Source organism: Acipenser ruthenus, chromosome 14 (genome assembly GCF_902713425.1).
Source record: "Acipenser ruthenus chromosome 14, fAciRut3.2 maternal haplotype, whole genome shotgun sequence".
NCBI classification, from domain to species: Eukaryota; Metazoa; Chordata; class Actinopteri; order Acipenseriformes; family Acipenseridae; genus Acipenser; species Acipenser ruthenus.
The window spans coordinates 19,205,017-19,229,580 of record NC_081202.1 but is presented as its reverse complement, the minus strand read 5'-3'; the positions used below and the strand labels follow the sequence as shown (position 1 = coordinate 19,229,580).

Here is a 24,564-nt window from a genome sequence, read left to right as displayed (position 1 = left end):
GAATGCTAATACCCAGCCTATAGTACATACTGTTTTGTTTAACCTTTTAATTTGGCCCTTGTGCCTTTTTCTTTGTGTCTTTTTGTTTATTAATTGTGCACTCTAGTGCTTAAACTGCAGCTTCATTGTCTCGGAGTCTCTTGCCTGCCAAGCAACATCTGGGCCCACAGTGCTATCCTGTCACAATGACACATGCTACAAGAAAGCAACCAATCAGCAAGAGAAGTCTTACGAAGTTCTCACCCAAAAAACTGGCACTGTTCTAGGTGTGCATACCTAAGTACAGACTCTTAAGCGCCATCAGTCTACACAAATCACTTTTAATAAGAGATCCATTACAACAACCTCCTCCCTTTTCCAGGTAATGACCTCTGAAATCAGAAAAAAAAGGTAAATACAGCTTGAAAATAAAATAGTGTTGTATGGATACTGCTTTTTATTTCAGCACACACAGATCTGGTCAAATGCTAGAACAATTGTATTCAAACAATAATGAAATACTTTTATCACAAAGGTAGCAGTGGATTCAACTATAAATCTAGTATAAATAAAAATGAAGTCTCTTCTGATGTGTTGTAATTGTAAATTGTGCCAACAGCAGCAATAAAAGGTGCTACAATCACCTTAATGTTACAGTTACAAGAAGAAAAAAAAACTTATGCAAAACAGTTAGGGTGGTCACTTTAATATTATTGACAACATAGCCACAACAGGTTATACAAAAGTTTGAAAAAAATCTAAATTCTGGAAACATTACATCAGCACATAAAACAAGACAAGCAATTCAAATCAAAGACTTTTACAGCATTCATTCTGCAGCGCACCCACACTTAACTTGAAGTGGATCAGATATAAACACAGTTGTAGGGAACTCATAACTTAACTGGTATAAAACTGAATAAATTTTAATTGTGGATTTAAAAACAACAACAAAAATCTTTCTTCATATACAGCATGTATCCCCATGTAGGTAATGCTATTAAGTAGTAATAGAATTTGGCCACATTAACATCTGTAATAGATATCTGCAACACTTTTCAAACACAATTTACCGTTAAGTCATAAAGATACAAATTTGAACTGAAAATAGTTACATATAAAAATGTTAAAAATCAGCTTATTGTAAATTGATTCCTATGATTTAAAAAGGTGGCATACAGTACATTACTAACAAAAACAAAAAGATTTTGTTCTAGTACAAAACAGAAAATAACTGACTGTGAAGCCTAATTTTATTCTTTTTTTAGCAAGACAGCAATTAGACGCCTAGCATTGTGTGTTATTACTACAGAAGTGACCATACTATTTAAAAATGGTCATTTGGCTTTCACAGAGAAACATAACATAAAAAGTAACAATAAACAAAAAGTGCAATTTCCAATCAAACACGAATTTGTTAAAACAAATCTAGCTCTGGATAACAAGTAAACTGTCAGCATACACTACTTTCACATTCAGCAACATTTATCGATTATCTATATATGCTACAGCTGAACAAAGTGTTGACTTTTAGAAACTTGCATAAATCTACATTTACCAGTCATTTTAAATGAGTATTGTCGGTGCAACCTTTGGAACTATATAAAATATAAACTGCACTAGTTTAAAGCATGGCTATATGCTCTTGGTCTTTATTTTTCCCATCTTTAACAGTACAACAATGTTTGGTAGATTCTGAAATTTAAAACATTATATACCTGTACAAAAAAGCCAATTACACTCTGCCCTCATTGTTAGGCCTTCTTGTACCACCTTGGGTCATGAAAGTAATTAAAACCTCCATCATCATTATTCGCAGAAAGATTGGTTTCCAATGATGGTGCTCAGAGGAGGGCAGAGTGTATTTGGACACTATTTCACAGGCTGTGTTACATATACACCATCTCGAATTAGTGAAGCAGTTCTTCCAGTTCGGTCTCCTTCAATTTGGCATGTTCTCTCACTTCATCAAAGGTGTACGTCTTAATTATTGTGCCATTTTTGAAAACTGTGTGAAGCAGATCCTGTTAAGAAAACAAAGATTTTTTTCAAAGCAAATTTTAACTAAATGAGCTACTGCAAATATTTTATTTCCCATGCCCAGAAAACTAAGTTTAAAAGACAAAAATAGATGCATTAAAGTTACTTATACACAACAACAGTATTATTACATGATGTTGTAGCATTCACTTGGTTCTTCAGATTTATGCACAAACAGCTACTACAAAAATAACTATTTAAAAAAAAAAAAAAAAAAAAAAAAAAAAAAACAACCAGAAACAAAAACAAAAGCACTACACATACCACACCGTATTCTTCCAAATCTCCCTTGCCCTCTTCAAGAGTAACATACTCCCCACTGGGTGTTTTGTGCAAGGACAGGCGACCTTTCTTTGACCTTTTATTTGGATCTGCCACTGGATCCTTGAACACGTTTACCTACGAAAGGCAAAAGAATTTCAAGCTCACAATTCCTTTTGTACAGATTCAGAAACCTATAATGAAATAAATCAGTTTCAGTCAATACATGGCCTACATAAAAAAAGAAAAAAATCATTCAGGTAAAATGCAATTATATCAAGTGCTATGTCACGGGTGACCTCGAACCAGTTATTATGTGTAGTAAGAAATTGGATTCCTTTGCATGGAGAATTTCAGTGGCTAGAGTTCACGGCTCCTCGATTGATTCAGATTCAGTTGTATTAAGTCTGCCCACTAATAATGTAGAGCAAAATAGGTATTGTGGTGTTTGCAGAGCCGACCCGAGCTGAACCCAAGACAGAAGTGGAGTCCTGCTGGGAACGAGCTGAAGCTTTGGACATGGACTGGATGATTTAAAAATGAAATGTATTAATGAGATGATATGTGTTGTAACCATTTGTAATGTTTGAATAATCTTTAGTCTGTAACAAATACTGTAAAGTGCTCTCTCTGTAAGACCGTATAACAGAATCTGGTACAACTTGATACACTGGCCGGCCTTGAGCAGTCTCTTATTAAAATTGGCACGATTCCCAGAATTTAGTGCTGAAATCTCTGTTAAGACTTTTCAGCTTGACTACAGAGTAATGCTGTACTAATAAATGTATGTTAATATGCTTGTTTTAAAAGGTATAGATTGTTGTGGTAACATATAATCATAGGTAGTGATAATTATTGTTAGTATGAAATACTATGAACAATTTTTATGTATAAGATCATATGATTCACTTTGCTTAATATGATAGCATACCTGAAGCTGTTTTCTATCAAGATGTGCATAGTTAAAAACTGAGTCCTAATTCAATGAAAAGAATTACTGTGTGCTTACATTCAAGAATTATAACTTCTGAATATAAAGGGAAAAGGAGTTAGGAGTATTCTTAAGGGAAAGAGAAAAACAGAAAAGGATTAAAAGACCTCGCTTTGAGTAGGTTTCTGCTTGTAATTCAGTTTTAAAATAAGTAGGTGAGTAAGAACAACCTAGAGTAAAAGCAGACTATAACTTAAGAAAAATAAGCATTGTCAGAAGATACACCACAAATAGAGAGCAGAAAAATTGAATAAAATCCTATTGTAATATTGCGGATATACTGCTGCTAGCAGAAAGTAATAAGGTTAGCAGCCATACGCTATAAGGAGTAAGGTACTAGTTTGACTCTGAAGTTAAAAGACGCAGCATAAAAAGATGTTGTGTTTAAAATACAAAATAAAAGGATTGAATAAATAATGAAGAATAAAAGCAGGAGATAGGTTTTAGGAGAGTAAACTCTATGTGACCTGTCTTCTTGAACTCTCTATCAGCCTGCCCTTGGAGAAATTAATATTAGCTGCTGGAAGGCCTCTTTGGTGGGAAGAAGCCGGAATTTTTTTATCAGAAGGCTTATAGTATCGGGCGGACTGCAAAAATAGGGAGTTAGAACGGATGGTCTTAGCACCTAAGATAGTTAGTTGCCGGGCGGAACAAGCACGTAAGATACAGGTGTAAGGAAAGTTCTAGGGAACATTAATCACTATTAAACTTGGCAAGAAAAGAGGTGTCTCCAGCAAGCTGGTTTTAGCCAGTATGTGTATAGCTGAAAAATACAGGGTCATCTGGATGTCAATTAAGTTCAAGCTACCAGGGGCCCATAGGAGAAAAACATTACAGCTTTACAGCTCAGTAAAATAGTTAGGTTTTCCATAAGGAGAAAACTCTACATTAAAAAGATATAAGATAGAAGTTCCCTATAATACCTGCTAAACACACACCTGTAAGGAAAGAATGAAATTAATTTGAGAGTGAGATGACATGAGGGAATATATTTTTGAAAGCCAAGTTCATGTAATCAATTATAATCATTATAACTATAACTGCTATATTATGATATAACTATTGGTGTTGCATATATTCAAAAAACACCACTTTTCTTATATTGGTGTTGCATATATTTAAAACACCACTCCTTTTTACAATGCACCCATATTAAGTAGTGAATCAAGGTAGCAGGGATTTTGTGAACTCTGCTTCACCTAACTTTTCAGATGAAAGGAGGGGGGCCAAGAATGAGTGGATGAGAACATGGGCTAGTGTTGATTTGTTGGCATATGACTCCAATTGAGTCTGAAGAGTTGGTTAACTTCTTTAGAGATTACTGTTTGCCAAGAGATAAGGACTGTCAATATAGATTGATGATTGGAGCTAATTGGGGCCTCCCATTGCTTTCAATGGGACGAAAATTGTATAAAAACCCTGGGCTGATCACACTAGGGCACCACAATCAAGACTCAGCTTGGCAGAGCCACGTGGTCCATCCTTTGCAGATCTCCACAGAACAGTCCTTCTCTTTTGTTCACGCTACTCTTCCTTATAATAGGAGGTAAGCATATTAATGGTATTATTGTGTCTCGCATTTATTGGTTATATTGCTATGAGGTTTTGAAACTATGCTTTAGTATTAAGAGTGTTATATTGAATGTGCTGAAACATAGCAGTGGGTGCTTGTAGGCTTTGTGCTTAGCCAGCCTGAGGGCTGCACTGAATACATATAATTGTATTATGTTATTGAAGTATTAAATGCTGAAGCTTGTAATAAACTTAGGATTGCTAATTATTGTTACATGTTTTCGGGTTTTAGTGGTATGCGCAAACTACTAAACCAATATTAAAGGCATTTTAATAAAACGAAGGAGCGCTGATGTTGCTCTGATTCGTAAAACTTTGAATAAATGAGTCTGAGTGATTTTCTTGATTAAATAAAAAGGTTTTAAGGACACACCGCTCGTCCAGTGCTCGAACATAAACCACTAGGAGTTTTAAACATCTCTGTCCTCCTTAACGTCTCCCCTGAGTTAAGAGTGTGTGCAGAGCAAATAATATAATAAAAGAGAACGTGAAAAGTGAAAACGTGACAGCTAACTATTTCTTTAAAATTATTTTTTATACCACTCATTAGATTACTAATGGTTCCCCTTTTAGCTTGCAGTCTTTTCTGTTAATACAGAATATGCAAATAAATATAATATACTATGCTGCTGCATCCTGGTACCTTTGAACTATGACACAGGAAAGGATGAGGTACTGGGAAGCAGAAAGTGGGGACCAATGATAATATTGCAAGTGCTAATAAGAGGAAAAATGAATGTATTCCTTCAAATTTAAGACACCCTCTAATTAAAGCAGCAGACCAGATTTCCGACCCTGAATTTGAGGAAAAATAAAAGCTCAAATAAAAGATGCATTTACAAAGATACAAACTCAATTACGCATATAAGAAAACGATGTCATGCACAGCATTACAGTTATGCGCTGCTTCTCATTTCCAGTCATGACTACTCGCACCTTTTATTCTCCCTTTTTGTGAACTATGTTATTGCTGGGTATGTCGAAAAATACAGGGGTCTGATCAGCATTTCTGATCTGTCCAAGCTGGTACTGTTTGTTAGAGCAGAGCCTAATAACAAAAAACACTGAAATTGTAAAAGCTTCTCTTCGAATTCCTCAGGAAGCTAATGATGCTTCTTTGAAAATGAGTCCCTGTATATCATGGATGATTAGAGATTGGGCAGTAAGGTTTTTGTTCGTCTTTCTCGGGCAGTCAGTGACGTTCCTGTTTGTGTGCTCGGATAGTCACGTCTTTTGTTGCCGATTTTAATACACGCATCACTATACTTGAATTTAAGATGCAGGCCGTTTTTGAGAAAAAAATGATTTAAAAAGTGCTTCTTTAATTACGATTTAAAAAGTGTTTCTTTAATTAGAAGGAATACAGTTGTTTAAAGGTCCTTTAAAAATAAGATAAGTTCGACAAACTGTAAATGGCTTCTAGAATTCAATTAAAAAATGGTACATTAAGTAAAGCATCTTGGATTTAGCAGGGAGTCTCAACATGGACACAAAAGTTTTAAATGTTTGTCTATCATACGTCATTATCACACGTCCAACCAATATTTGACTTTAAATGACATATCTAAGGCCCTGTGAAAATCGCGATTTCACAGGCTGCGCGCAAATTTTGAAATTAGCCCAATACCGCGATTTTTACAATATTCTTAAGAAATAAAAATAAATTTCATAATTTCTATTTCATACAAAAAATAAAAATCATATTAACAAAACTGTACAGCTCTACGTGCCTGCGTGTAATATTCGCCATGCACACAGTGCTGTGCAGTGATTATGTCATGTCACTATATGCAATCTAAGCGGGAAATTAAAATACTACACGCTGTGAACAAGAAAATGGATGTCTCTAAAAAGGCTAAAAATGTGTCTGCAGCAGATCACGTATACAGCAATGGAGGTAAGTTCTTCTGTATGTCCTGCAATGTTACTGTAGATCACTACCGAAACTCGTCTGTTGACAGGCATTTAGATTCACCAAAAAGAGAAAGCTGGAAATCCAGAGCAGTACTACAACTGCTTTACTCGCAAAGAAACAAAAAACAGTGACTTCCATACTCCAAAAGTCCACTTATTAAATTTTGACCTGACAGAGGCGTTTGTTTGCGCAAATATCCCTTTTGAAAAATTGGACAACCAAAAGTTAAGGAAATTCTTCAGACAGAGTGTAGCAAATGGTGGAGCAATTCCTTCATCAGCCCAGCTGAGACGTGATACTTACCTAAAGCTGCCGAGTATCACAAGCAGGAGACTATGGAATTGGTAAAACAGTCTGGTTGCTTGTCAGTGGTCACACTGATGAGTCGTCTGATGCACAAGATTAGTATGGGTTGCACATTTTATTTGTTTTGCAAGACCTAAATGGTGAACATGCACCTGACGTACTAGAACTGAAAGCTGTCCTTGCAGATACACTTTACCTACAGGCTGTTAATTACAACACCGTTTCACAAGCTATTGTAAAGTGCTTGAGTAACTTTGATGTTAATTTTCATGTCAGTGCATTTATCTGTATATTTGCGGTTTTTAAAAAAAATTATAATCTGTACACAATTTTTTATATTTCCGTGCATATTCCGCGAAATACGATACTTTACCCATGACAATGCTGTGAATTTTAAAGAAAATTGCGGAAATTTTCACAAGACATATCTAAGCAAAACTGATACACAACCATAGTGAATCCAGCACTCTCCTCTTTTAACACGATAGGCAGCATGACACATTTATATGGTTAGAAAGGTTTGGTTTTCACACGTTGTATGGTAAAAAGCGAACCACATGCCACATGAGAAAGGCAATTAGATCAATTGAATAGACACCCCGTGTAGTCCCATGGGTGACACTTAGGACACAGAGGAGTGTGTCATCTATCGAAACACCATCATATATATTAATATGCCATGCAGTAACATATCTAATCAAATTAACCTGAAAAATAAATTAGATATAACTTTACATGACATACCCCCAGGCCATTGGTTACCACATAACTGCACTTGAAAGAGCAGTTTAGGAGATCTCTGGTTAATTTCTGCAGTAAGGCTCCACCCGAACCAAAGGAAATGTTTTCAATACTCCATTTGTGTTCCTTCATGCCTTCTACAATCTGAAAACAAAACAGCAACACATTAAATATTCACCCACCCCCACAATTTTCAACACATAACGGAAGTCTGGAAGCTGCTTTTAGAGGCAAAATAAAGATGTTGTTTTTAACAAGCACAGCTCATTCATTTGGTATTGTGATTTTAACACTCAGACAATGAACCATCTGATATCAGTACTGAATTATTGTGTAACACACGACTTGTTGAGTTTGAACATTCAGCACTCTACTATACACAGGCTACACTGTAAACCACAGCAGATGTGGCTACACCTAAAGCAAGTTTATGTCAGCTTTGTTTATAAAAACAGCACTTTGTGTTTTTTGCTGGTAGTGTTTTACAAAATAAAAGGTTGCCAAGCAAGGAATATTACATCTGACACACAACTGAAAAATTCCACACAGTGACGTTTTGCTGTCACGTTTTGCTGGAATAGAACTGGACAAGAGAAGTATGAAGCCAACCTCCAGAAGCGTTAGGCCTTTACTGAGCGGAAACCAAACAATTACACAGGGCAGCAGTGTGGAGTAGTGGTTAGGGCTCTGGACTCTGGACCGGAGGGTTGTGGGTTCAATCCCCAGTGGGGGACACTGCTGTTGTACCCTTGAGCAAGGTACTTTACCTAGATTGCTCCAGTAAAAACCCAACTGTATATATGGGTAATTGTATGTAAAAAATGTGATATCTGTATAATGTGAAATAATGTATAATGTGATATCTTGTAACAATTGTAAGTCGCCCTGGATAAGGGCGTCTGCTAAGAAATAAATAATAATAATAATAATACACGACCCTAATAAGGTAGCCATCTTAGGTGAAGGGTGTCCGTAAAGATTTTCCCCTGAGGAGTTTCCATACCATTGAAAATATAAAGTTGCAAGCTGCAAGGAAATTTGATTATCGTACTCCAAACAATGCAGATATTTTATAAATTTATACATAAATAGCATCCTCCTTTTGCAGTGTTGTTGCAGTTGTAATGTGAACACATTATCTTTGACAGCAGGATTTTATCTTAGTTCAGTTCAAGTTCAGTTCAAGAGGAAGGGGAAATATCCTGTGTTGAATCTTGATATAGCTAGTTCTGTTCTTGACTACAGCATAATTTCAATTTGATGTCAAGGTCATTGACAAATGTAGCCTGTAGAGTTTATATAACTACAAATATGAACTTTGTCCTGTATATTTATGAATTTGAATTCTGCACACTCTTACGAAGTACTGCCAAAGGGCTTGTGTTATTTTGCAATGAGTTGTTTAATCTAGAACAGCTATGACCAGTAAAATGGAGGTGTCTCAAAACGACCTGTGACCCAATTAGCCCCCTTATTAAGAGAAGAGGTCTACAAACCTCCTGTAAAGTATTGATGTCCACACCATCTCCCTGGATAACTCTGATGTAAGGTGGTAGCACCTTAAACCCCTTACTGTTTTCTGTCGGAGTAAACTTCTTTCCCAAGATCTCCAGGACCTAGATGAAATGTGTAACAGTTAAAACAAATGCAAAACTTTAGCACAAACCAAAAACAAGTATAATTGCATGCAACAAATCTGATTTGCCAAGGCATAATGTAACTTTGTAGTTTGTATTCTTGGTTGCAGTAACAAAAATACATCATTGTATTGGCAGCAATCTGGAAATTATAATGCTGGGACAAACATAGTTCAGAATTCAGACAAGTATTAGAATAGTCAAAGTAATATAAAATACAAAGCCACGATAGGTTGTGAAGGCCTTGCTTTACCTCACTGAACTACAAAACAAAGGATGCCATATAGTAGTTTGTATTGTCTATTGTGTGTATTTCAGGCAAAAAACAGTACATAAAAAGTAGACATTGCGGGTTTTGTTTGTATTCCCTGCCATTGCCATTTCTTTGCAATAAACAATGGCCATAGACACATATTCATGAAGTAATAACGACATTACTGAGGCTTACTTAAGCCTTTTTTGTTTTAGCTGAACAAGCAAATGAAAACTGTTGAGGCCTTTGAGTGGCATACCGGTTTCTGACTCGCTTCCCAAATCTGAAGCAGCGCCTGTGGCTTTCAGTAGAGATGTGTGCACATCCTAATCTGGTCTGTTTACTACTTGCTGGGTATCATTTTTAAATAGAGGGTAAAGAGCAGATGTGTTGACCCTCTTTTTAAAATACATTAATCCAAAACATCAAAAGGAGCTCTTTTTTCACTTGCCATTTTAGAAACTAAATCACACAAATTCTGGCAAGATGGTAACTAGGTGCAAGTCAAAACATGTTTTGCGTGTTTCTAATTGATAGAAATTATGTAACTTCTGGCAGACATGGATTTTTGCCTTCGAATACATGTCAAGAAACATTTGATCAATATGTGTCCCTACACCAGAAAATTATCTGTTTTAACTGTGTAAATGTGCAACATTGGCAGTATCTGGCAAAAAGTAATTTTCATATGCAATTGCCATCTATATGGATTTGTGAGAAGGTGGGGAAACGTATTGATTTTATCCTGAAGTGAAATTTAAATAAAATATCTATTGTAATATACACTAAAATTAGAAAATCCATAAAATGTATGCTTACTTATGTGTTACGTGACGTGCCAAGTAATCCACTTGACCTGTATAAGCTGGGTCTAGTGGATAACTTGACACGTCACATGACTGTTTCGGAATATATGCAACTATTCACAAACAATCTTGGGAAAGCAGAACAGGGTGCCTGTGCAAGCAGCTTATCCCCCAACACAGTTGCTGCATTGACCAATTTGTCCAGTAAACGTTAGTGGAATGGCAAAACCTGCAGGAAACCACTACCAGAAAGAACAACTAAAGCAAGCAGGTCTTGACAGATTGAGCCTGCAGACGTGTGCACTGAATAGTGACCCAAATCACAGAAACCTTAGAAGCTACATGGTTCTTACCACTGTTAAGACAAATCTGTACTTTTTTGGCAAGTCTGTGTATTCTCTCCCACTCCTTTGAACAAATTCTCAAGAAATGTGACCAGTTCACTTCAGCACTGACAAATGTTAAACTGTTAAACTATAGGATACCAATGCAATTACATAGCGGTTGTAGTGCTGTCGAGATAAAAATTGAAAATATTTTAGGGAGAAGGCAACACATGCACAACCCCAGTCATATGCTCTATTACTTAAGTTGTTTAAGGGTAGTATGTGTTTAAATGAGTGAAATAATCAGAAATTAAAGTATTAGGCTACTTTTAAAAGGTATGTTACCTTCAGTACTGTATCCAGTGGATTTCCTGAGTCTGGTCTGACAATAAGAGGAGCATCAGCACTACGGGTCTCGATTAAGCTCCTCAAGTCTTCACCCCATATCTTCTCACAGGCATTGTAAATGTCATAGCTGTCACTGACTATTGATACCGGCACTGAAGGGAACTGCTTTACAATGTGCTCAAATGCATCTTTTTCATAATCCTTTCCCCAGGCTGTAATAGTACTATAAATAAAGAGTCAGGGAGTTAATTACTTCAAGGAACACATAGCCAAACTACAAAAGCTTTTACAAAGTTTAACACCCACTTTTGATTACAGTACTAATTAGATTAGCGACAGTTTAAATTTAAATTAATGGACTGTACTTGAAGTGCTGTTGTACATGCTAAAATACATTTTTGTGTACATTGCATCTTTAAGGGAAAAAAAAAAAACTGTGTGATCATGATACAAAAAGTTATGTTTGTTTTGTTTTGTTTTGCTGTATTAGCAGTGGCAGTAAAATGTTACAGTATCCACCATTATTTCAGGGAGCCGTTAATATCAGACAAATAGTGTTTGCCATTCCCATTGATTTCAATAACAAAGGCATTGTTTATACCGTGTATATTTCGGGCAAACAGCTGTTTGGATCTTGTTATGTGCCATTCACATAGATTTAAACAACAAAACGCACTGCTTATATTGTAGCAATCGCTCTTACTAATGCACCAATCAGCTGTTTTCCCCTTGTTACCTTGCCATTCACATACAAAATACAGATCGATCAATCGGCTGTTTGCACCTCATTACTGAGCGATCACCCCTGTACTGTACCATGGTTATTTAATCCCTGTATGCAGGGTCAGGTTTACTGTTTGAAAAAACAGCACCGACTGCAACAGCAAGCAAGCATGGCTGGAAAGAGAAAAGCGATTAGCATCAGCACAAAAATTCAGTGTAAATAAAATGTCTCTGTAGATGCTGTGCTCTTGCTAAAGCATGCTTGGAACTCTGTCAATCAGCAAACAATGCAACATTGCTTCAAAAAAGCTGGGGGTTCTGTAGTTGAGGAACAGTGCTGACGCAAATACAACCGAAACTGAAATTCTGACAACACCAGAGAGGATGTCAGAGGAAGCCTACTCAGCTGTGTCACCTTAGCGACCAGGATGCTCCGATGTAAGCGTGCGTGCTGCGCTTGTAACACTGTGGCGTGCTATGGAGCAGCATCCGGATATAGAGACGAATTGGGATTTCTTGTCGTCCATACTTGCAAAAAAAAAGATTGTCCAGATGCGTATCACAGAGTTCTTCGCTGGAAACAATCTGCAGTAATGTAGCCTACCTGTACTGTACATTTCTGCACTTGCATTACTTTTTATTACATTCATAGGTTTTAATACATCTTTATTAGTGTAATGAGTGTCTTAATAAAGATTTAAAGGTACATAAGGACCTTTTTATTTTATTGTGTTACTACAACTGTTTACGCAAGGTGTGTGTATTGTTTTAATTTTTTTTGTTTTACATTTTGACGACTTTTTTAAATTGTATTCCCTGCCTCATGATGGCTTCACATGTACCTGCATGTACCTCTCAGAACTACATTTCCCAGATGGATTTGCCAGTGAGCAGGAGGATGCTGGGAAATGTAGTTCTGAGAGGTCCATGTGAGTACATGTGAAGCCATCTGTTTACGTAAGGTGTGTGTTTTAAATTTTGTTTTTGTGTTTTTGAGGCAGGGAAAGCAATTTATAAGTTTAAAAAAGTGGTCAAAATGAAAAAAACACAAAAACAAAATTTAAAACACACACCTTACGTAAACAGTTGTAGCAACACAATAAAATAAAAAGGTCCTTATGTACCCTTTAACCGTTTACACGCTTATTTGTTTTGATTACTGTACTGGCGATTGAGGGACATTCTGAATGTCAGATTATTGTGTGGCAGTTCATGCTGTCCATCTCTTAATGCGTGTGAATCACGTTAACACGAACGTGCCAGTTCTAAGCGGTGGCGACTGTACCAGGTTTTGTTGGGGTGTCACTAACATACCTGTGTTCTGCTGCAGGAACAGAATATCCTGGCACTGGGTCCTTGGTCCCGTAGTATTTCTTAATAACACCAATCCCTGCTACAGTGTCTGTTCCTTTGAAGTTAACCAAGTGAGCCGATGCACCTATACCAGCAGTCTAAATGTAATGTTTAGTGTTAGCGACAATCAGAATGCACAGACCCACAAATATTAACTGATGACATTTTGATGTATTTAATTATATCTACTGTTATTTCAAAATGACGATCAACGGACTACAACAAAGTCAGACTCTAATTTATCAAATGTATTCCACTTTATTTTTTAAACTGGAGCTTTATTACCTCTTGTGAGGAGACTCCTCTGTATCCAAAGTCATGCAGCTTGTATTCTAGACGTTCCAAGTTCCCAGATGTTTCCATCAAATACTTGGCCAAAATTTTTTTCTGCTCCCTTGAGTTGGTAGCAACAGTGACTGGATACCAGACTTGGACAAGGATAGTCTGCATTAGAATGACAGGAACGAACAGAATTTAAAGACAATCTTTGAGCGAAGATCTAAAACCAGGTTATTATTTCTGGACTTTATCACCATATATTTGGATTTGTTAGTCATCTTTTAAATATACCCCTAACGTGTCCTTGTGTTCGGATGTTATTTTAATGTATAACTTAATCGTTTGGAGGTGGGCATACAAGCTGTACTTTAAATTCAGGATGGCAGTTGTGGATCGAATAATATAACTAACTGTTGGTCCTGCCCCACCTCCTTCAGCCTATCCTCAATTTACCAGCAGAGTTTTGAACAGTAGCACTTTGTAAAAAGAAACCAAATAAAATGAGCATATCAGCTGGCAATAACAAAAACGCCTGTGAATACATCACATTAATTGACTAGTCAATAAACTACAGTGCCAGCAGACAGTTTTTTTGCACCTAATATTTTACATATAAAAGCAATTCATATAACGTTTTCAATTTTCAAATAACTATCAGTAACTCATGTTAATCTAATATGCAGGAGCTTACATTCTTCACAGGCACCCCTCCCTAGCTGATGAATATTTATTGTTTCCCCATTAACGTTTACATATCGCAGTAAATTGTCAAATAAAAGCTTCTGTCTGCAGTCTGGTTTTCCCCACGCATTTTCAGACACGCAACTCATCTGTGCATACAGCATGCAGCTCTGGTCCCTTCATTGATGGATGACTTGCTGAATTCTCAGTAACACTGCGTACAAATATGTTTTGGTAACAATCTTTTGTGCCTTCTATGTGCCAATCCCTACTTAATTAGCATGTTTTAAGATTAAATAGGGTTCTATTCATGAAGCTTTAACTTCTGTTATTCAAATAAATTATTATTATTATTATTATTATTATTATTATTATTATTATTAATTTTTTTATAGACCTGTTTGTAATAATAAAACAGTTTGATATTCATGAAACTTGTAGGCTGAACAATTTACACGTAAAAGCTATGGGAAGGGCCCATAATCTCTAACTTTACCCTTTCTTGGGATAAGGCAGCAAAGCCACATTTCACATTCCAAGTTAGACCCAGTTTATTTTCTATACATCTAGTACCCACACCGATGACTGAAAAGGTGATTGTCATCTAAAAAAACTGGTTTTCATCATTATTCATTTCCATACATTTGGGGAAGGGGTGAGCTAGCCTGTGAAATATTTAACCAATGAAATGTATAAATGTGTCATACAGACCTCGACCCAGTTGGTCAGCCAGTAGCATTCAGGATCAGTGCTCTCAACAGTGAAGAGCACGTTTCCTCTTGGAATAACACTGCCCTCAGGGACAGCCTTTATTTCGATGGGGAGATGTCCATCATATTTCTGAAAATGAAATTCAGATTCAACAGAAATGGGTTTCGGGCACTGCTTTGTTAGAAATACATATGTGTATGTTACACTGCAATGTGTATTCCAACTCACAAGCTAGAATCCCAGTTTCTTCAAAAACCATGTTGTTTTTGACCTACCTAGTATCCCCGCCCCCACCCCCGTCCAACTGTGGCATTTATTTCATTTCCAGGCCTTGTATCCTATAAAATGAGCTCCTCTGAATATATGTGAACATGATGCATCTTACCTCCAGAATGTAGTTCCATCCTTTTGTATTAAAGACATCATCTTGAAAATGTTCTCTGTAAACCTCCTTGGCTTCCTGTATTTTTTCCAGAGTCACCACCTTGCCTTTTAAAATAAGTTAAATATTAAATGACTTCCTGATTACTACATTTCAATGCTTCTCTTGAGGTAACAGAAGCACTTTACGCTTTTGAAGATTAGTCAGTATATCTTCAGTTTGGCATATTCGTGCAAAACTATGTTAAGCCTTCCAAGTGCGCAGTGTACAGTTTCATAGGTTAATTTCTCAGACTTCTGGGAACACAGCTTACAACTAACCAATTATTGTGTGGTAACATTTATTTTTGAATGTCAGGGAATGATTTTATTTTATAGGATTACTTCACTCATCGACAGAGGGCGTGGAACAGACTTTCTACAATAAACTTTGGTAAAACACTCCAAAATCTGCACCACTTGTGTCTTTAAAATATATACCTAGGTATTGCTAACCATTTTTGCTAACTTTTCACACACAGATACTGTAAAAATGTAAAATAAAGGTATAATAAAATAATATATATATATATAGATACCTTTTAAGTATTTATTCAGAATATACTGCAAGCCATAAAATACTGTTTTCTCATATTTCACCTTCCTGGCCTTGGAATTCTCAGTCTTTGTTTCACGGCACTCAAAGTAGGAATATACTTTGCTTGTGTTGGGAGGGTACTGCTTATAGTGAGTCACCTACGTACAAGAAAGAAAACAAAAAACAGAACAGAATGTTTTATTGTCCTGCAGAGTATTATTAGTACAGTACACCCTCGCTATAAGGAACCTATTCTTCTCAGGAACTAAATCGGAAATAAAACAACATACCATCCTTTATGTCAGTGATAACTCTTAATTATCCATTAATAATAATAACTGTGTTACTTCCAATACAGATTGCTTTATCTACAGTTATTGCACAGATAAAGTTTCTTACCAAAAAGAAAAAATAAAGTTTACTTAAAAATAAATAAACAAATACAAAAGTATTGAGCGGTGCACCCCAGAAAACAGACTGAAAATGGATGTCTGTTTACCAAAAATTTTCCAAAATGCGTAAGGTGCAAAGTACAAAATTAAATCAGTATGAGAAGCTTTCCGAGTGGCGCATCCGGTAAAGGAGCTCCGCGTGGAGTGCAGGATGCGCCCTATAGCCTGGAGGTTACCGGTTCGAGCCCAGGCTATTCCACTGCTATTCCCAGCGAGCGCCGTCCGGGGGGAGGGAGAAGGCCTAGGTCAGCCAGGGTGTCCTCGGCTCACCACGCACCAGCGACCCCTGTAGACTGGTCAGACGCCTGCGGACCTGCCTGTAAGATGCCCAGAGCTGCGCGGTCCTCTGATGCTAGAGCTCTGAGGTGGCTGCATGGTGGGCCTGCAGAATGAAAAGAAGCTGACGGCATCCGTTTCGGAGGACGCGTGTGTCCGTCTTTCTCTCCCAAGTCAGCACGGGGATGGCAGCAGTGAGCAGGGTTGAAATAAACAGTAACTGGGCTTACCAAATTGGGGAGAAAATAAGAAAAATAATTGGCGATTCCAAATTAAAAAACAATAAAAATATGTATGAGAAAAACATTGCTCAATGCTTTGCTTGGATGCCATGTTAATGTAAGACTGAAATATTTACGTTTATTTATCAGTTTGGATTTGGAGGACTGCACCTTTCTGGACTATTGTGTTTGCCAAAGAGACACCGGTGAACAATAAAGTTAGAAAAACCAGATGTGACAAAAAGGGATAAACAGGAGAGAAAGCGAGAGAAAGATATACTGCTTTCATACTGTATACTTTTGTTTTGTGTAAACTACGCTGTGTTCCGATTGAGAAAATAAATAAAACCTCAATTTTTGGAACCCTTGCATCACCCTGAATCAATACAAGTACATTACATTAACAACAATAGCGTAATCTGACCAATAGATGGCACAAAGAATCGCGCAGATGAAGTGCATTTAACAAACTGTATTCAAACTAAGATGTTTTTTATTATTATTATTTCTATCTTTCCAGTATTGAAAAGAGGTTACGAAGTCTACAGATCTGAAGAGACTAAATGAATGTGTACTACATAGTATTTAACTATGTATCATGCACTCAAAACATTAATTTTTTTTTTTTTAATCATTACCTGAAAAAGACCTGGGCATCTGGGTATTTTTCACAGCGGGTACCCGGTTCTGGATTTTCTACCTGGTGCCAACTTCTACTTTAAAACTATTTTCCAGAAGGCATGTTGCCTGCTTCCCCTAACCCCATCCATTATCAATTTATTCTAGGGTAAACACTCCTTAAATCAAAACTGTATATAAACACTCAGTCCTGATGTCAACTAAGTGGTTGACTCATCATAAACTTCTTTCAAATCACATGCAATGAGCTTACCGTAAAGCCTCACTGTAACTAAAACCAAAAATAAACATTTACATGTTTTTATTGCATGTCATTACATGTTAGTGCAGAGTCAGCATGACAAACTGCAATATGCTTCAAAAGCACTTTCTGGAACTTCACTGAAGTAGAAAAAGTAGCCTTATCCCTATAGTCTTATTGGATGTTGCAACCAGTCTTGATTTGCCCCACCCTATACCATATCGGAGCCAAAAGAGAAGTGGAGAATGAGGTGGCTAAATGTCACGTCATTTCTCTAGTTACATTAGACCTTTCTCCGCTACCTCCCTCTCCCATTGCAGCATCATGCAAAGTCTCAAATATGAGACACTCTCAGTCACCGTTGTTCTCAACAGTTATCCTTCTGCAATGGCAGCAGCTGCTTGCCAGTATTCACAGACCTATATATATTTCTTGTCTACATATATTGGGCCACATAAAGTTTGCTTGCATCGATTTAAAATGGTCGAAAGTGGACGTTTCAAATACCATAGTGCCTTCTTCAGTGGGTTTTAAAAATCCAAAGTGTGTTGCCTCAGCACAGTCAACAAAAAAGTTACTTGAAACATTTCAATTTTATTTAGTAATACTGACTGTATTGTAGAATTGAATATTTTTACTTATGTACCCTCAGTACCGACAATTGTTATTATGGCTACTCAGGATTGCTAGTCTGTACAAAGTATCATACTATAGACAACTGCCTTTGGGTTTAATAAGGGATTTGCTAGTTAGATCAATTACTGATGGTGTATTCAGATCGTCTCTGTTTGTAAACTAGTGATTCTACAATATCACTTTGGGAAATGTGTGCAGTTACAGTTTTGATGTATTATTTTTTTTTGGTTTTAGTTCAAAATAAAAAGCCATGACATTTTTCCTGTCACGGGCAATGTGCAGCAATACTTTTTGTTGAAATTGGCTGCTGTCCACAATGGATCGTTGGGCCATTCCTTACTTTTCAGAAGACAACAATATCAAGCTACTGGCAAGCCCAAGACTTACTAATGATCAGATTTCTATTTATAAGGATCGACCCATCAGCAAAAAAAAACAAAAAAACTGATATAGTATGACATTGACAACTTATCAGTGAAACAAAATGTACCATTCCATTGGAACTGCCCCCCATGTAAACCTGAAGGACTGCATACTGATAAGGATCAGCAGTGAGAACGGGGGAATAATTTGTTCCAGATGAACAGTATGTTCCAGACAGTAAAGTTCTTTAAATAGGAATTTTTGACAATATCTCTTGTATTGCAAGGGACAACCAAGTGGCTCGCCGACAGTCAGCAAAAATTATAAAAATTAACAAATAAATATGGAAACTAAAAACAGTAACATTGTAAATCAATTCTTGATTAAGAAGCGTTTTATTTTTGTATCCGGCAAAGCAGCGCACGCATCACACCACCCCTTTTCAGTCACTAAGCCACGGCGCGACAAGCTCAAGCCAGTTCCATTGAGTTCCGCTTTGCGTACTCCGAGGGGGATTTTACTCGTGTTGCTATTAAAAGTTTTTTTCTGTCTTTTTTTTCCTTTTTAAAAGTGGCAAACTATGGTGAAAATCATAGATTTAACAATGAGTGGACCAATAAATACTTATTTATTTTACAAACTGTACAGAACACAATGCCAATGTGTTTGATGTGCAATGAATGTGTCAGTAGTTAAGGAATACAATGTGAAAAGGCATTTTGAAACCAAACAAGGAGTTTTTGGAAATATGTATCTAGAGGGCTCAGCAGTTAGATACTCAAAAGCGCTGATCTCTTCCTACCAACGTGCTTGTGCAGCTTTTGTGCGATCTTGCACTGATTCATTAAAAAGTATACCTTACAAAGAAGATTAACAGTTTGGTCAGAAATATCAAATGTCATTATTTGGGAAATTAACCAAAACGTACAAACATGATTACATCCCTTTCCATGGCACCAATCTGTTTGTTTTTTTCATTTTCATTCTTGTGTTAGAGATGGAATTGCAACAAAGACAAAAGTTTACTTGTTTTAAGTGGCACACTCATATTATGTGATGAAAGTTTGTGTGCACATCTTTACCTTACTTACAACCACATTGTCGCACAATTTCTCGCTCTCAGATTATATATTATAGTATATAATAGCAGACCTGTCAACTCTCTCTTATTTGTCGGGACTCTCCCATTTTTTGGACACTTCTCCTGGGACAGATTTCCTCCAGTATTTTGCTCAAAACTCTACTGTTGAACCCGCTTATGTCGGCAAACCTTTAATGTCTGCAAAAGTCATGGCCGGAGTGTGGTTACTGCAATCCCTGTCTGTACCTAGCAGGGTTTAGGACCCAGAGGAGCGCTGTGGCAGGCATGTATTCTGTGTGAGAGGCAAGATGACCATCCATGATGGCTTACTTTATGAGGCTCACGCACCTGAGTATCCCAATTTCAACTACTGTTTCTATTATCAAGAAGTACAAGTCTCATGGTACTGTCACACTGTTCCATCGATCTGGAAGAAAGAAGGTTCTTTCACCAAGAACAAGAAGAATTGTGAGGAAGGTTAATAACAATCCGAGATTGACTGCCAAAGATATCCAAAGTGAATTGGCTGCAAGTGAGACTGGGGTTTCTGTTTCAACCATAGGTAGAGTATTGCATGGTGAAGGTCTCAATGGTTGCAGGCCAAGGAAAAAGCCAATCTTAGGAAAACGTCCAAAGGGCAATCGCTTAAAGTTTGCAAAACAGCATCTGAATTATGGATTTGAGTTCTGATCAAAGGTTTTGTGGAGTGATGAAACAAAAATTGAGCTATTTGGTCACGCTGATGGTCATTACATTTGGAGAAAGTTTGGTGAGGCGTACAAAGAAAAGGACACCATATCTACTGTCAAGCATGGAGGTGGTAATATCCTTCTATGGGGTTGTTTTTCCTCTAATGGTACAGGAAATTACATTCAAATATATGGTAAAATGAATTCCATAGCATACCAAAAGCATGCCAACCATCTGAAACCCTGCGCTACAAAACTTGGTTTAAAGCCCAATTGGACTATCCAAGAAAACAACGATCCAAAGCAGACATCAAAATCTACTTCAGAATGGTTAAAGAAGAATAAAATCAAGGTTCTGGAATGGCATAGTCAAAGTCCCGATTTAAATCTGATTGAGAATCTTTGGTATGAGTTGAAGAAGGCTGTGCACAAAAGAAGTTCTTGGAATTTGAATGAACTGGAACAATTTTGCATTGAAGAATGGTCAAAAATCACTAAAGAAATCATACCAAAAGCTCACTGACAAATATCCTAATCGTTTAAAACAGGTTATTATTGTTAAAGACACTTGCTGATATACACAGGTGTTTTTTTTGTTTATTGTGTAGGCTTTAGCCTAAATGATAGATAGATGGACAAAGTGCAGTAACATTATACTCATCTTTTTAGGGCTATTTAAATAGGTTTTTACAGCAATGTAGGGACGCCTCTGGTGTGTGTTTATGCCAGGTGAACTGAGTGCCCAACCACCTGAGAAGTCTGTAGTATGAACCTACAACTTGTAGTAAATAAATACAAGAAACAGCAGTGACAAGTTGTACTGAAATATAGGCTACCGCTGATATTTTCCAAGCCATTTGATTTACAGTACAGTGATCAAAATAAAACTTCTACTGCATAGCAGATGCCCCCATTTCAGGTTTCAATTGATCAGCCACAGTGTATAAGTAATAAGCTCAGGTGTATCTGATTAAACTCATAGTAAAACCAGGAATGGATCAAACTGCTATGCAATGGAAGTCTTATTTCCATCCCTGCAGTAATGAGTTACATTTAAGCACTTGTTTATATGTATAGCTGAATAAAACATACATCACTGAGTATATGTCAATATGTATAGTACTGTGTATTTTTCAAAGTAAATATGTTTTGACATTGGTAGCCTATATTTTAGTACAACTTGTCACTGCTGTTTATTGTATTTATTTAAGATCAGCTGATGCAGGCCTTGTGTGCCTCCCACAAGTGTATACAAAAAGGAAGGGCTAGAGAGCTTAGTCACTGTGCTCCCACATTGTGGAATGCACTGCCACCTTCGATCAGAAGTACTACATCATTTGATGACCAAATCAAATTTGAAAACGTCCTTTTTTAGATTAACTTTGTTAAACTGAATTCTAAACTTTGTTTCTATAATTTCTATACAAATGTACTGTATTTTGATGTTCTTATGTTTTGTCCTGTACAGCGCTTTGATATCATTTTTTTGTATGAAAGGCGCTATATAATTAAAGTATTGATTGATTGATATCGTCTTTGCGAGGATTCAAAGAGTAAAAATAACTGTCTTAACCCTATGCATATATACAGTAGTTTCAATGTATATACAATGTAAACAGTAAAAAATGATTGGTTGTTAACATTACTCAGTGACCTGTATAACTGCCATTCGTTATTAACCTAATGTAAAACATAACGCTAGAGTACGTGAACTATGTGAACAAATTGAATAGGGCTAATCTATAAAATAGTACTAAAAACCATTGTAACATTCTAGATTAAAATAGCCATCACAATTACATCACTGTGGCACAAGAATATGTGCCCTGCCCCTTTTCATAATACATTTAGTTTCAGTTTTGTTTCTTCAGAATAGGTCGACCCGTAGAAACACCTTGCACTAAACATGAATAATATCTCAAGGAAATAGGAAGAGAAAAAAAAAAAATCGCCATCAGGTATTGTCTTTGGGGTCACTCCTGTGACCTGCCTGCTTGCATTCTGGAATACCCCAACCCTTGTCCAGTTAAAAATGTGCATATCATCGTAGGGTCTTACACAATTCAATCAGTAAAAAATAAAGGACAAATCGTACATGTTGTCTTACACTTATGAACGACAAAAACCATCACGAGGTCTACCACCTGCCGATATCAAAATGTACCCTCTGGTGCCATGATTTAGTGCCGCTACCCGCTGTACTACCTACCGCTTGGCCTACAGAAAGTAGCACACAAGGGAACCAAGGAAAGCGTGATGGCCTTGGGAAGCAATATCACCTTCTCTTTTTATCCCCATTCTACTTTAAAAAAATAAAAAATATCTGACCAAACCTCGTCGTTACCTTGTAGGAATCCGTAGCTAGCAATATATTGAAGTCTGCGCCGCTGTGCTCCATCTTCCCTTTGGCTCGTCCTGCTGCTATATCAGTATTTATTGTATTCTGCACAGCATGGACTCACAACCAAGCGTCGTCGCTGGGGTAGAGATGATGTACAATTAGGAGGCGGGCCTAACATAACCTTCACTTAGATACACAGGCAGTGGGCGGGCATTGACGAATTATTGGAGGCAGGGTTTGTAACAATTCTGCGATTGCTGCTTGTGGGTCTCATGTAGTTGTCAGGGGCTTGAATGAGTGCGTGCTAAACTGAGCGTGGAGTTCAGTGGGTGAATGCAATGGATTTTAATGTGCAAAATAATAATAATAATATCCCAGAAACTTTAAAAATGTCTGTTTGAAAGTACACTGTAGCTGTACTGCGACGTAATATAAAGATCTCCACTTGCAGTTGCAACAAAAATAAATGTGAGCCATTCTGCTTCACTGTGGAGGATATTTTATGCCAAAATGAAAAATAAATAAATTTCAAAATAAATGTCAAAATAAATAAATACACATCTATATATTCATTCATTTATTTTTCATTTTGTCACACAATGTCCTTCATACTTCACTGAGTGAAAGTGCAGGACAGTTGAATGTAAATCCTTTGAATGGGGCCCTCGCAGACCAAAACGGGAGGAGGTGTTGACCATATGTAAAGTTCGTGGCATTACATGGTTCTGGATCTGACATAGAGGCTGCATTGTATGATTAACAATAACTAAATCTTTCCAAAAAAATAGATTATTTCTAAAATCTGAAGAAATGTGTATTCTAACTGCAAACACACCTTACCAAATCACCACCCCCACCTGAAATTGTCTTACATGAAGGAAGCTAGTAGGTCTTTTTTTTATTCTTGTATTTTTTATTTATTTATTTAGCATTAGTAGTATCGACTCATGCTCCAAAGTGTGTCTTAACCATTATGCAAAACGGGGGATATTATTATTATTATTATTTATTTATTTATTTATCTATTTATTTATTTATTTATTTATTTCTTAGCAGACACACTTATCCAGGGCGACTTACAATTGTTACAAGATATCACATTATTGTTTACATACAATTACCCATTTATACAGTTGGGTTTTTACTGGAGCAATCTAGGTAAAGTACCTTGCTCAAGCAAGGGTACAGCAGCAGTTTCCCCAATGAGATCCGGGTCACGGAACCAATGTAACAGGGCGGAGGACGGGTGCGTCTGAACCACAACAGAGCCAGGCACATCTGCATATGGAGCTTTTAACCTCATCACATCGACTGGGGACTGGGGACAGAATCTGTAATGGCAGTGCATCACACAACGTGCCCATTACACATTGTACCAGATATCATTAATATATATATATATATATATATATATATATATATATATATATATTTGATACCCTCTCTCATATTTTACATGTTCTTGTCTCTTTCAGATGTGTCCTTTTATTATCATGATAATTCCTGGAAGCACTCTTTCAACTATAGCTAGGGCAGTGATACTTTAGCACCAGTAGGCTTTCTGGTGCTAAACATTCAAAACAGTTTAGCACCCAATTTAGCCATTCACCCCAGATCTAGCCATTCAACTAAAAGGTCAAATCTATTTCTTTACGGCTGAAAACGTTATCTAATTGCTTTACAGAACGTTGTTATTACGTTTCAGCAGATGTTAATGTCTGCATACATGTTAATTAAAATGTATT

The 24,564-nt window shown here is 36.8% G+C and overlaps 1 protein-coding gene and 1 long non-coding RNA gene across 3 annotated transcripts in view; one reads left to right on the top strand and one right to left on the bottom strand.

Moving 5' to 3' along the window:
* Positions 1–669: 669 nt before the first annotated feature.
* On the bottom strand, positions 670–22,986 carry LOC117419927 (nicotinamide phosphoribosyltransferase). The gene is made up of 11 exons (XM_034033325.3): positions 22,823–22,986; positions 15,882–16,038; positions 15,308–15,411; positions 14,923–15,051; positions 13,537–13,695; positions 13,213–13,349; positions 11,173–11,398; positions 9,302–9,421; positions 7,809–7,949; positions 2,284–2,418; positions 670–2,003 (listed from the first exon to the last, which is right to left on the bottom strand). Exons 1-11 carry the CDS (start codon positions 22,874–22,876, stop codon positions 1,890–1,892), a joined length of 1,476 nt encoding a protein of 491 aa, XP_033889216.2. The 5' UTR covers positions 22,877–22,986; the 3' UTR covers positions 670–1,889.
* The window catches only part of LOC117973536 (uncharacterized), a 30,314-nt gene continuing 8,322 nt past the window's right edge, over positions 2,573–24,564 (top strand). The window contains exons 1-2 of one of the 2 annotated variants that reach the window (XR_009307259.1): positions 2,573–3,995; positions 4,245–4,817. This is a non-coding gene — a long non-coding RNA (uncharacterized LOC117973536). Of the gene's footprint in view, positions 4,818–24,564 lie in introns of both variants that reach the window. The other variant, XR_009307257.1, reaches the window with a different exon arrangement.